At 44.3% G+C, this 14,257-nt stretch overlaps 1 protein-coding gene across 1 annotated transcript in view; it reads right to left on the reverse strand.

Moving 5' to 3' along the window:
• Positions 1–2,671: 2,671 nt before the first annotated feature.
• The window catches only part of LOC309346035 (synaptophysin-like protein 1), a 29,220-nt gene continuing 17,634 nt past the window's right edge, over positions 2,672–14,257 (reverse strand). Inside the window, exons 2-5 of the mRNA XM_081869674.1 lie at positions 13,807–13,925; positions 12,323–12,530; positions 9,936–10,121; positions 2,672–8,470 (exon numbers count right to left, since the gene is read on the reverse strand). Coding sequence (XP_081725800.1) covers positions 8,339–8,470; positions 9,936–10,121; positions 12,323–12,530; positions 13,807–13,925 — 645 coding nt within the window. The 3' untranslated portion in view covers positions 2,672–8,338. The remainder of the gene's footprint in view (positions 8,471–9,935; positions 10,122–12,322; positions 12,531–13,806; positions 13,926–14,257) is intronic.

Below are 14,257 nucleotides of genomic sequence, written 5' to 3' on the forward strand. Positions count from 1 at the left end.
GCTTCAAAGTGCAGTACCTCTGCAGTGCAGGGTAAAAATACTTTTTAAGATGCTGTGGGAAGAAACTGCACTTCCTGTGTAATTCTATACACAAAGGTCTATTGTACATACAACAAAATAGCTACCCTCATTAGAACAGTAGCCTTGGTTCACTTTCTTAATACTCCTTATTTGCATGTGTGTGTTTATGACTGCTTAGGCGTGTGAATTTTTTAAAAAGGATTTCCCTGGAATTCTCCTTTATAAATCCACAGATATAGGACAAGGAGGAATCATTCATCCCTCAACTTATGAGGGTGACGTAGACATGTTGGTCCTGTATATTTGCCTAAACACTCTCTTGTGTTTAAACCCTCACTTCATACAATACCAGCAGTTTATTTCCTTTTAAAATCTCAATTAATAGCCCTTCCTACACTAGGGCTTAGGTTCACCAAGATTTTGTTTTGTTTTGTTTTTTAGGCCTGTGGGCATATTTGTATTTTTGTGCAAACATTGTGGGTACCACCTTCCCAACAGGGACCAAAAAAAAAAAGTGCACCAACTTCATTTTCCCAAGAGAGCTGGGTAAAAGCTGTAATTAATCTGAATTAATCAAAAAGCACATAGAGCTGGAAGAGGAAGTGAGAAAGAGTGCCACTCTTCCAACTTCCTGCTTCCAGCTCTATGTACTTTTCAAGGGAGGAAAAGGTTGGCACCATCTCATGGACAAGGAGGCAGTGAGAGGTGGTAACTCACGAGGCTTCATAGAGGTGCTAGAAGACCTCAAGGGCACCACTGACGACCCTGGCTTAGAACACATTTCAGAGTATTTTGGAATATTAGACAACTCCTCTTTTAGACAGTTGTCTCCCAGAAATATCTCGTACCAGAAATATCGTGTGGTTGCATTAGGTGGCTGCCACTATGAAGAAAAAGCAACCGTTATTTAATTCTAACTCCCAAGGGGTTGTTTTTTTTCTTGGCGTTCTATCAATTGTCACCAGTAGTAGGCAGATTGTGGTGCACAAAGAAGCTTGTTCAACCTCAGAATTCCTTCCATTGCGCTACTCCATTTGCTAAGTTCCAGACTTACGCAGGTGGTGCTGTGGTCTAAACCAAAGAGCCTAGGGCTTGCAGATCAGGTCGGCAGTTCGAATCCCGGTGACGGGGTGAGCTCCCGTGGCTTGGTCCCTGCTCCTGCCAACCTAGCAGTTCAAAAGCACGTCAAAGTGCAAGTAGATAAATAGGTACCGCTCCGGCGGGAAGCTAAACGGCGTTTCCGTGCGCTGCTCTGGTTCGCCAGAAGTGGCTTCGTCATGCTGGCCACATGACCCGGAAGCTGTATGCCGGCTCCCTCGGCCAATAAAGTGAGATGAGCGCCACAACCCCAGAGTCGGCCACGACTGGACCTAATGGTCAGGGGTCCCTTTACCTTTACCTTTTAGACTTACCACACAAAACACACACTGCTAGCCCCAAGGCTTTGGGGCCCATTTTGCAACTGGGAAGACCAGTCAGCCAAGTGGTGTTCTCCCTTTCTCCACGACTGTCCTTGAGCAGAGACAGCTGATGCAAACAAATTGCACACTCCTGAGGGGTGGCAACCGCGATTAGTTTTGTTGCAGTGGGTGGGTAGGTGGGAGAAAAGAGTGCCTGCACATCTAAGAAGTGTGTATAATATGTAAATTTGTGTGTGCCAAGTATGGCCTACTTTGTCAGATGCATCTAACATTGTGCATTCTAGTCTATAAAGGTAAAAGGTACCCCTGCCCATACGGGCCAATCGTGTCTGACTCTAGGTTTGTGCGCTCATCTCAATTAAGAGCCGGGAGCCAACGCTGTCCGCAGACACTTCCGGGTCACGTGGCCAGAGTGACGAAGCTGCTCTGGCGAGCCAGCACCAGTGCAGCACACGGAAATGCCGTTTACTTTCCCGCTATAGGTCCCTATTTATCTACTTGCACTTAGGGGTGCTTTCGAACTGCTAGGTGGGCAGGAGCTGGGAACGAAAGACGGGAGCTCACCCCGCCGTGGGGATTCAAACTGCCAACCATACGATCGGCAAGTCCTAGGCACTGAGGTTTTACCCACAGCGCCACCCGCTTCCCTTATTCTAGTCTATAAAGCTTAATAAATCTGTTAAGACTTTAGATCACCCTAAAAAAAGTCAGACAAAAAGTCACACACACCCAAAGTCACCTCAAATGTAAAGGATGTTGTGTTGGCCCACAAGAAACATTCCTAAATCCATTAGGGCAAAACCCTTATTAAGCACCAAAAACGTCACAAAATAGACCCAGGCCAATTCCCCATTACCCACCCCCCAAACACAGAAGATGCACTGCTGCAGCCAGTCACTGAAATTTACTTCTTTTTAATCAGTGTAAATTCATTTGACTGACTTATGATACTGCCAGTTTACTGTCAATCAGCAGAGCAATCTGCTTTCAAGTCGAACCTGCTCTATACTCCTAAAGATTGTGACAGCTGCCTCATTTCCACCTTCAGCTAAGTATTGCCCTGATTTCTAAGATTGTGTTTACCAGAATGAGAGCTAGAAAGATGCTCTCCCCCCCCCTTCAAATAAAACCTGAGATTTATCAGGACATCACAAAAGCTCAGAACAATACACAAACTCAAGCCCAGCCGGACACCTGACACACTCTGAAAGAAAGAGAGCATTTGCAACTTTAATACAGTCACTGAGCAATTTGTTTTATTACATTTGTTGTGTGTGCAGAACACACACAGGGATCTCAAAACAATTCTTGTGAGAGACAGGCAAAAAAAACAACTATATAAAGTAAAAAGGTGTGTGTTTAAATAATAAATGCATTTAGCCTCCATATTCTGCCATCGCAGGGGGGAAAAACATGCATACAAAAAGCAAATGATGGAATCAACTGCAATTCCACATGAGCTCAATTGATCAGGAATAGTCACACTGCACTTCCATAGTCATGTAACAAACACACACAGCTCACCGCTAGTGGATTTTTTTTTTAAAAGGCGCAGCCAGATTTCTTTACAAGAGAAAATAATGTGAATTTATTTGTGCTATCTACATCTGGGGTGATTTAGGAAAGATCTAGTATCAAGGGGTAAAAAATTGTGGGGTGTTATGCTATCTAACGTGTCCCCAAGTTAAAGTGTGTGTGTGGGGGGGTGTTGTTAGCTATATTTCATTCCAGCATTCTTCCCTCCCCAAATGTGCTTGTTTACAGCATTACTAGAAAGCAGCAAGCATTATTTGCATACATTTGCATAGTGAACTACATCCAGTGTTTTAACAGTTTAATAAGCATTCGAGACAGGGTGAGGGGCTATCTAACACAATCACTTTATGATTTTCTCTCCCTTCGTACAGCTGTTGTGGGGGTGCCACTACAGGCTGAGTAGACTAGCGGCAAACTGATTAGAGGAATAATTTTACTGTACCAACCCCACCGTTTTCATCACCCTATTTGATGGTAGCAAAAGTGTGTGGTGTGTGTGCGTTTTGGTTATTGGGAAAGATTCAAGGGGTGCCCAACTCACTGGCGCTCCTTCTGCTTCCTGTGCTGCCGGCTGCCATTTTGAATTTCCCACAATGGCCCTGAAAGATGCCATGTCAGCGTAATGCCACGGGGGGGGGGCTCACGTTGGTATCCCACAGCACGAGAGCCAGAGAAGCACTGGTGACTTTTGTATAAAGGGCTTCCCAATTTGCTCCTCCCCACCACCATGAAAGGGGATGCGGTTTTGTGCACCCTCTTTTGTCATGCCCTCAACCTCCTGCTCCCGGTTCAGGCCCAAAGTTCTCTTTTGAGATCTTGTAGGCCAACCTACAAAAGGCTTCCACTGATACACCTGAATGGTTCTTAGGCCAGGTGTTGGATGGGAAAATCCACCCGGCTGGTTGGAGGCGAGTGATTTGTGCGGCTGGGGTCAGTTTCAACCAACAGTATTGCCCCACACGGCAGGCCCTGAACCCAGAACCTGGCCAAAGAAAAGAACAGCAAGGTGATAGGCCACAAACAGGGCATGTGATGAGGCCCAATTCCTATCAAAGTTCGCAGGTCAGGGTTATCTGCTTGTCTGAGCTTAGGGGTGGGAGGAATCTTCAGTTGCTTTGGAAAAACCCTTTGGTTCATCTATCTCTATACTGTCTACACTGACTGGCAGCAACTCTCCGGGAGTCTTTTCCCAGCCCTACCCAGGGGATTGAACCTGGGACCAACCTGCTTGCATAGCTCTGTCACTGAGCTATGGCCCGTCCCTAAGCCCCTGCTCCCGTTCTAGCAGAAAATAAGGTCTGATACCTGCACATTCATGCCAAGCAATGGTGGAGGGAGAGGGCCATAATGAGTAATAATAATAATAAAGGCCCCCAAAGGGACACGACTTCAGCCCTGAGAAGTGCAGAGAACCACCATTCAAAACAAGCAGCAGAATATACACACAGCAGCTTCATAAACGTATGAGGCGTCTCCCTGTGGTAACTTGGCAAGGCATTTTATTTCTTCATGCATTTTGCTCACACGCCTGGAGCAAGCAGGAAACAATTGTTAGGGGGGGACAAGCAGTATAAACAAAGAGACGTAGATATATATATAGGCACCGAAACTCAGGATTCTGCCTTTGAAGTGAAAATTCTCCCCTCTTCAGCACTGAGCACCGTGCAGATTTCCAAACACCCTGAGTGCAGATTAAGGCTTCAGCATATGTACGTGATGAAGAACATTATTGCTTCACGTGATGAAGAACATTGCATAAGAAGCTAGGTGTTACTGGGTCTTGGTTAGATCGGCTTGTTTTAGTCATGTGAAACATGTATCCATTGCTATGTGAGAAGCATTCCACTCGCGCAATGCAATTGCCCCTTCCTCTACCCTCAGGAAGAGGGTCACCTGACCCTCTGAAGCAGATTTTGAGGGTAAGGTCTGCAGGAGAGAGGAGGAGTTCTGCTTCACAAATGGAAATCTGCTGCGCGAGTCAGACAGATACATAATAAATACCGTATTTTTTGCTCTATAAGACTCACTTTTTCCCTCCTAAAAAGGGGAAATGTGTGTGCGTCTTATGGAGCGAATGGAGGCTGCGCAGCTATCCCAAAAGCCAGAAGGGATTGCTGCTTTCACTGCACAGCGATCCGTCTTGCTGTTCTGGCTTCTGAGATTCAGAATATTTTTTTTCTTGTTTTCCTCCTCCAAAAACCAGGTGCGTCTTGTGGTCTGGTGCGTCTTATAGAGCGAAAAATACGGTAATTTGAGTTCGCTTGTTCTCAGGATGGTCAGTTCATTTCAAGATCTGCCAAGCAGGGCTGTGAATCTAACTTGCAGTTTTATGGGAGCATCTGATGTAACAATGCGCACAAATCCAGATTCCTGGGAATCTCAGCTTTTCAGTTTTAAACCATGTTCACAAGTTTCTAGCCCTTATGGGTGTGATGATAACACTTGGAACGCCGCAAGTCACGCCTGTTGGCATGCTGAGCATTTAAGTGAGAGGGGAAGCAATCCAGACTCATGTGCCATGGCTGCTTCTCCAGATTTCTCATCACGTTGGGATTCAAGGATTCTATAGCCAGAGGCACCCATAAGCAGTTTTAATTTGTATCATAAGTTTGGATAATGATTTCACTGACAAAAAAGAGGGAAGCAATCACAAGTGTAATTCATCAAAAAAAAAAAAATGCATATAGAATGGTTGGGAGCAAAAATAGCAAGTTACTAGCTATTTCATTTTAATTTTCAGTTATCTGTTCAGGACTACTGTAGTTTCCCAGAAAACATAAAAGCAGATAACGCTGCTTTGGGAAACACATTTTCTGTTAGCAAAATGAGACAGTTGTTCTTTGCACAGCCTGCCTGTCCTATCAAAAAACCACAATCTGGTAACACTTTTTCATTGTTTCAAATCACTGGTTTTCAAACAGCCATCTGGGAGAAGCCAGGGGGGTTTTTTTGGAAGCTTGTCACTCAGTGAAAAGTGAACATGAAAAAGTCTCCAAATTTCATAACGCAGTTCTCCAGCCAAGCAGTGTGTGTGTGTGTGTGTGTGTATACACACACACACACACACATATATATATATATACACACACACACACACTGGGGTAAAGTGTACGTTATTATGCACTATATTAGGGGAAAATGCTCTGCAAAACTGTGTGTTTAAGGGGAAATTGCATGCAATTTTCTGCATATTAAGAGAAATCCACATTAAAATGCTGATGATTAAAAAAGAAAAAAATCACACACTGAAGTAGAAATGTGGAAAACTGAACCTAAGACTGGAAAAAAGTGAGAGGAACCAGAACTGTCAGATTTCCTCATCCTTACTCTTTGCATCTTGCTGGGACTCAAGTCTCCTACCAGCTCCAGCAGCCACTATGATCACTGATCAAAAATCCTGGGAGCTGTAATGTAATCTTAACAATTTCTGGGGGTCCCAGTTTCCCCATCCCTACTCCCAAGACAGCTTACAATGAAAATCCTACTGAATGAACAATGTGATGGGAAAAAACACTGCTGGGAGTTCATGCAAAGCTTTTGTAAATACATCCATCAGAACCGGGGGCGGGGATCATATGCCATGAATAGAGATCATAGCAGAAATCTCCCAAAGTAATTAGATGAATTATGACGTCAAATTCTGAGCACCATTAAAATATATGCAGCAATTTTCCATAAATGTGCTCCATATGCACGCTTCCTTCTGCATTCCTGTTGAATTCTGCGACTTTTCCAGAATATTTTGGCAAACTAGCAGCTTAGAAATGGGAGATCGTCTATGAAGCGGGCCGTGGAGGAACATTTGGCAATGGGGAGGTTTATCAGAAATCATGAAAGACACCCATCCATTCTCCAAGCTCTGCAGCCTCATTTTTGGCATTTGTAACCATGACAGCTAGAACCTTGCATTTTTAAAGTAATTTGAAGTAATAAAAACTAAGATCCTTAGGAATCCAAACTGCAAAATTCTACAGGCACAGAAAGACAAACTACTTGCAGCTTTTTAGCTGAGTTTGGCCAGGAGTTCCAGAATGCTAAGCTAAAGGCATGATAGCTTCTGAACTCTGTAATCACAAAACCTAAACTGAGGGTATAGGGGAATTAACCAGATAATGAGAATTTGCAAGCTCTACTAGTAGTTGCTATACTTTTACATGCCACTGTGTAATAATTTGCAGCAAGCGTGGTTTCTTTGGTTGTTTTAAAAAGAAATTCAAAATTCAGAGTTCATTTGGTTTGTGAAGCACTAGACGAAGCCTGGATTAAGGCAAAAGAGGTGTGGAGTCAGGGAGAGAGGCTGATTATTATCCTAAATGAAGCCTCACATTTTCTTACCACCTGCAAGGGCTAGAAATTCAACATTGGTTTAAAGGTTTGGGTTCCGTTCAAGTTTCTGGAGCCAGCTTCAGATGCCATTATTTTGTGCAGAGTTCCTATCAACAACTCTTGCATATTCTGGTTTATATAGACCATGTGCAGAGAAATGCTTTTTGTCTCTCTACGTGTGTGGGAAGCCTGTGGCTTTCCAGATTCTGTTGAATGCCAACTTCCAGCAGTCCCAGCCAGCATGGTCAATGGTTAAGGTTGAAAGGTGGTTGTGATCAAGCTATAGATCAAGGTCCACAGGTTCCCCAGCCTTGCTCTCTTCCATTCCTAGAGTTACAGATCTAAAGTTTGGTGACAGGAGTTTCACATACAGACACTGTCCCAGGCAGTCACCTAGACTCTTCCTGCTACAGAAGGACAGCAGTGTAACCTAAGAACAATGTACATCTCTTGAGTGTTATGTACAATTCCTATCTGCAAGGCAGCCAAAGGCATATATACATATATATATGTGAGCCTTGGTCTCACCCAAGCATATGTGTGTGTGTGTGTGTGTGTGTGTGCTTGGGTGAGGCCAAGGCTGCAATCCTAAGCATACTTGCCTAGAAGTAAGCCCCACTGATCTCAACAGGACTGCCTTCTGAGTAAACATATACAGGATCAGGCTGCAGCTTACACTGAGCAGCACAACTCAGTGCACACAGCGTGTGTTGACCTGTGCAGCCCTTGGAAAGCTGTACAGCTAAACTCTCCTAGGCTTTAAATCAAGAAACTTGTGTCCTTATTTTCAATGCACAGAATAAGCTTCAGTACAGTAGCACGATCTGTTTGGATGCACACGGGGCCGAGCAGAGATCTCCATTCTTTCCTCTTAGACAGAAATTTTAGAACAACAACAACAAAAGAAACCCATCCATTTTTCACACATCAATTGCATTATCAGGAGGGGGGTTTACAAAACAACAACAACCTGCTGCCACGACCATCCTGCCAGCAAGAGGTTGCGCCCCATAGCAGATGGCTCTCCATGCTCCTTACATCCCCGAATGAGGTGGGGGGTTGCCTGGGGTCGGAGGAGCGGCAGCTGGAGGGGTATGCAAGTTGGTTTCCTTGTAGACAAACCAAGCGTTCCCTGCCCAGAGGATCAGGTTGAGGAAACCAATGACCTAGGAGCAAGAAAAGGAGAAAAGAGATGGAGGTTTTGGCATAAGAAGGAACTAGTGCACCTGCCTGATCCTACCAGCTGCATCCCACAATTTGCATTTCCGACATGAATTCCGGGGAGAAAATCATGAAGTGTTAGAATCCCAGAACAGACCTGCTCCAGTCCCTTCCTCCCCATCACTCCCATGAGGACTACAGCTCCCATGATCCCTGACCACTGAGCCATGCTGGCTGGGGCTGATGGGAGCTGTAGTCCAACAACCCATGGAGGGCTCCACATTAGCTGTCCCTGTTTTAGCTGTTAACCACTCAAGGTCAGAAGAAAACATTTCCCCCAAGGAATGTTGTTTTAACCCCAAAGAGCTGCAGGAAGTTGCTATCCGGACTGGGTGTTTGCCTCATGGCAGGACGCAATTATCTCTTTCCTCTTGGGCCAGTTTTCTTATTTTAAAAAATTAAGTCTCCCTTGAGCTTTTTGTCCTGCAGCGGAAGAGGTAAAGGTACTCTTGATAAGAAAAACTGTACGATTCACAGAAAGGGGGGGGGGACCTAATCTACCCAGATACTTCCGATTGAAACTGCAGCTTCCTGCAGCTGTTTTCTTTTTCTTTTTTTAACTTCAGGGGAAAATATTTCTGTGACAAAGCAGACTATGCCGTTTAACCCAGAGTGTCCAGGAAAAGCATTTTACTGTATTGTATTAAATGAGAACCTCCTCCAATTTCAAAGCCCTCAAAACCCTAAAAAAACAGAGTCACGAAAGTTCAGAATATGAAAATTGACCGGTCCCAACACATCTTGCTCTGAAGAGCTGTGCGTGAATCCAAACTGATGCACTGGGATTAATATTTTTTTATTAGAGGATGTTTGATTCTAAATCAATCTACGGGAAGTACGGCAGAATATATCGCCCCTGAGGGATTTGGGTGTGCACAGAAGTGTTTTCAGCAGGGGGCAATGGGAAGAAACATATAACAAGGCATGTGAATCCTTCCAGGACAGACGAGTGGTAGGTCAAGGTCAAAACTGAGTTAGTGAATGTTGAATTCAGAGAATAGCCAGCCTACACTCTAGTGTCTTAGCCAAAAGGTTGAGATGCCAAGGATTGAACCTGAGACCTTCCGCACCTAAAGCAGATGCTCTACCACTGAGCTATGGGCCTTCTACATGCTCTGAGGAAATTATGTAAATCACAATTGCCTTGCTGGTTCCTCAAGACCAGGGACAGCTTATGTGGTGCCCTAAAGATGCTCTTGGGACCACAACGTTCAGTGGTCTCAGGCAGCATGGCCAACAGTCAAGGGTGATGGAAGCCATAGCCCAGTAACATCAGGAGGCCGCCATGTTAGCTATCCCCAAACTAGACCAGTATTCTGTCTCCTGGGACAACTCTCAAAGAAAGAAAACATGAGGATGGTGGCTATTTCTGGTTGCTTGTAGCCCCAGCATCTAGTAATGCATACATACCACAGAGACATTCAAGGAACCCAAGCTTCTGATGTCATTGAATTGACATCGATTGGTGGGGCTCAGGCAAGGTTGAAGTTCAGTTATGCTGTGTCCGGTGGATGTTTTGATGTCTGTGAGGGCCTTAGCCCAGGCTGATGTGCTCACCAACCACAGGAAAGAGACGACTACTGTGATAACAAAGTCCTGCATCAGGAGAAAAGACAGGCACCCTTAGCGTTCTTTTCTTTTCTTTTCTTTAAAAGTTTTTATTTATACTTTTCAAGTTTATACATTTCATTAGTTTTACAGTCAATTTAACATTTCAAAGTTTGACTTCCTTCTCCCTCTTTCTGCGGTTCCTTACATTTATTTTTTTTAAAAAATCTTCTGCATATCCAAATTCATTTAATTTGGATTCATTTAATCATCTACTTTAAATATATACTCTTATGAAACTGCAGGTTATTACAATAATCCTACTAATGTTTTTATCTGTTTGCAATTTATCTGTAAATATTCAATAAACCATTTCCATTCTTTTATATAAAAAGTTTGTTATCTTGATTTCTTAATTCTTCCGGTAAGTTTTGCCATTTCTGCATATTCCATAAGTTTTTGTATCCATTCTTCCTTTACTGGGACACCTGCTTCTTCCCACTTTGGGGCAAGTAGCATTCTTGCTGCTATAGCAGCATACATAAATTTTTATACAATCTTGGTAGTTCTGGCCCTATGATTCCCAATTTCTATACAATTTTGGTAGTTCTGTCCCTATAATTCCCAAAAGAAAAGCTTCTGGGCTTTGGGGTTTTTTCTACAAAAGTTGTTAGCTGTCTGTTCTGGAGGGGACGGTGGAAGATGCACACAACTGGTCACCAAACCAGGTCGCTGCTAAGGGCTACCCAGGGCTGATCCACACATACACCTTTATTATTGCTCAGTGACACAGCAGCTGAACATGTGGATTGCTTGCAACCCTATGTGGAGATGCCAAGGATGGAATTTGGGGCCTTCTTCATGCAAAGCTGATGCTCTACCAATGCACTAAGGCCCTTCCGCATTGCTCCCTTTAACTGGAGAGGTCTAAAGACTGCACCTCGGACCTTGTACATATTGAGCACCTGCCCTGCCACTGAGGAATAGGCCTTAATGTTTCTGTGCTTAAGAAACCCCGTAAAGAAGAAGGTTGGTAAGCTGGAGTGGGCCCTGTCTTGGTGTTCAGAATGCAACTCAACATGCGAAAGGAATGCCACACTCACCAGAGCTCCTGCAATCCCAGCGGCAAGGAGAATAGGAAGAAAGAATCATTGCATCATAGTTAGAACATCTGGAATGCACCACACCTGCCCAGCTTCAAGGGTAACCTCTCGAATACATCCAGAGGTCAGGTATGGGCCCTGGATGCTTCACACCCAGGAAAGGAATATTAAATAGTACAAAATGCCCATATGTTGTGTATTAAAATAGCTTTAATTTACCGTATTTTTTGCTCTATAAGACTCACTTTTTCCCTACTAAAAAGAAAAGGGAAATGTGTGTGCGTCTTATGGAGCGAATGCAGGCTGCGCAGCTATCCCAGAAGCCAGAACAGCAAGAGGGATTGCTGCTTTCACTGCGCAGCGATCCCTCTTGCTGTTCTGGCTTGAGATTCAGAATATTTTTTTTCTTGTTTTCCTCCTCCAAAAACTAGGTGCGTCTTGTGGTCTGGTGCATCTTATAGAGCGAAAAATACGGTAATCAAAAGTTAACTTTTGAGAGATCTCTAGGGTTTTAAAGAGAATTCCTATCTTCCAAAACAATCCACTTCCTAACACTTTTTAAAATAAGGATTTAAGTGTTTTGTTTGGTAAAATATCCAGTTAGTAACCAAGAAGAACACAGAACAATCTCCAAAGCTGTGCAGAACCAGCTATGTTGACTGGGGCTGATGGGAGATGGAGTCCAACAACCCTTTGAGGGTCGCCGGTTCCACCACCATCTACTACTAACAGAAATGGTCCACAAACAAGTGACAATCTGAATGTAATGATATTAAGAATAGGAATCACCAATTTATTTATTTATTTTTTGTGGTGGTTGGATTGTTCCAGACAGTGCTTTTTTCTGGAGGGACGCAGGGGTACACATACCCCTAAACATTTTGGGAATCTTTCTACTTTTCTCCATTTACTGTATTTATTTTCCCCAATTTGAACAATAAAATTGTGATTTTCTTGAGTGAAAATGAGAGTACCCCTAAACATCTTTTTAAAAAGCACTGGTTCTAGATATAGCAGCCCATTTACAGCTCTCTCTTGGAGCATGGAACACACAAATCAAGTAGACTCAATGCCCAACTGATAGGCAGCACACATATCCTTATTGAGTCCTATAAATTATGGGGAAGCAAGGCATTGCCAACTTACAATCATGGGGAGTTTACCAGTGCCCCGATACAAGTGCAAGTAACCCACGTAGAGCACCAAGGCAGCCATGCAGTACAGGAACACGAAGACTGCAAAAGTGACAAAAAATTGAGCGGGAGAGGCGAAGTCTCCCACCAGGTAGTAAGAACTGTTCCAGATGCTGTGACACTGCTTGCTTGAAGGAATGTCAAACGAAGACTGGTGCAACCTTGAGTTCCGGAGAGAGAGAGAGAGAGAGAGAGAGAGAGAGAGAGAGAGAGAGAGAATAGGCTGAAGCTCAATTCTCCAGTCACAAGAATCCCAACCAAACAGGGGGAAATGCAAAATCAACCCCCATGCAGCATTTCAGCTTGCGCTTCGTAGCTGACAATTGTTCTTTCCATCAACTTAGAAAACCATAGCAACTTTAAAAACTCTTTAAGTTTAAAACCATCTTGCCCAGAAGCTCTCACTCTGAAGAAGATCCCCCTTGGCATTTCTCAGAGGAAGGAGGAAGTTGCACAGGTAGCGAAGAGCCTTGCTTCACTTGGTGGGCAGGTGGCCAAACTAATATTAAGGTAAACAGGGGGGGCAGGGAGGCCCCAATTCATCATAGGGCTCTGCCATAGGATTGCAGCCTTAGTTGCAAAAAAAAAAAAAAAAGTATAAGAGCATCTGTAGTAGCTAATGTTGGGTTTTTAAAATTAATTTAATAATGTTAAAACACGTAAAGAGGAAAAGGACTACAGCTGTCAAAACAATAGCATACACTTCAAAGAAACAAACCTAAGGCTGCGGGCCAAGTACAAAACACCTTTTAACACCACATATTAACCAGAGATGCGGGTGCTCAGGAATGATGTTATGTGGTCTAAAATGTTGTATGGTGCTTACTCGACCTCCCTCGTCCTCAGGGCCCACCTTGCTGCTGGATTGGGGCCTCTCCTTTCTGACCCAGGGCTCCAAGCAGCATCGGACACCAGAATAATCACTGCCATTTGACTTTCCCAAGATGGCCCTCCATGATGCAACACCGGGGGATTGTGGGAAACTGAAATGGCAGCCAGACCCAGCTGTTGTTGCTGCACTGTTGTAAGAACCGCTGTGGTCTCCCATCAAGGTCAGTGAAAGGCATTTTGCTGCCCGAGGCAGAGCAGCAAATGGTGCCACCTTCCCTGCCCCATTGCCCAAAGCCAGTCAAGTTCTTTTGGCGCCTGAGGCAGAAAACCCCACAAGCCACCTCATTCTGCTCAGCAACAAGGCTGGCATTGCCTCTCACAGTGAGGTAAGCCCTGAAGGTCTCAACGACAGGCTCCAGCTTCGAAAGGCACCTTGCCCACAGCTTCCTCAAACCTGGAACCAGCCATTCCTGTCCACACACTCGACATTCCCCAAGTCTAGGGCAGCTCTTTGGAGAGAGACATGTTTGTTGCATGGACAATTAGAAGGGCCTCTCTCTTTGCGCCACAAGTGGCAGCGTTCCTCAAAGGGATAGATGCTCTTACCTGAAAGGGTACGCAAAGTTGGCTTGAAGAGAAGCGTTTGTGCCATTGTAGCAGTTGAGGATAAGGGAGGTTTTTCCACTGTAACCTCCACAGGTGGCAAATGCAAAGATGGCAAAAATCTGCGAAGAACCAAGACAAAAGCAAATGTACGCGTTAGTGCAGTTTTCGGGTGCATAGGCACGTACATCATGGAGGAGGGAATGAACACTTTCTGGGGGCCCTTTTACATCATAAAAAGTTCCTATGCTCTGACAGGGTGATCAATAATGGGTGATCTTGAATTGTGGACCTTCTGGGAGCCTGTTTGTTCCCCTCCGTTTGGATCCACTGCCTCTCTGTGATGCCATTGGGCTCAAGAAGCTTTGCCACCCTTCTGCCTGATTATCACTGTAATTATAATTGTTGTGGCTGTTAATTTATAAGGCACCTAAAGTTGCAGGTCATTCTAAAT

Source organism: Podarcis erhardii (assembly GCF_964252035.2).
Source record: "Podarcis erhardii genome assembly, chromosome: 7".
Taxonomy (NCBI): domain Eukaryota; kingdom Metazoa; phylum Chordata; class Lepidosauria; order Squamata; family Lacertidae; genus Podarcis; species Podarcis erhardii.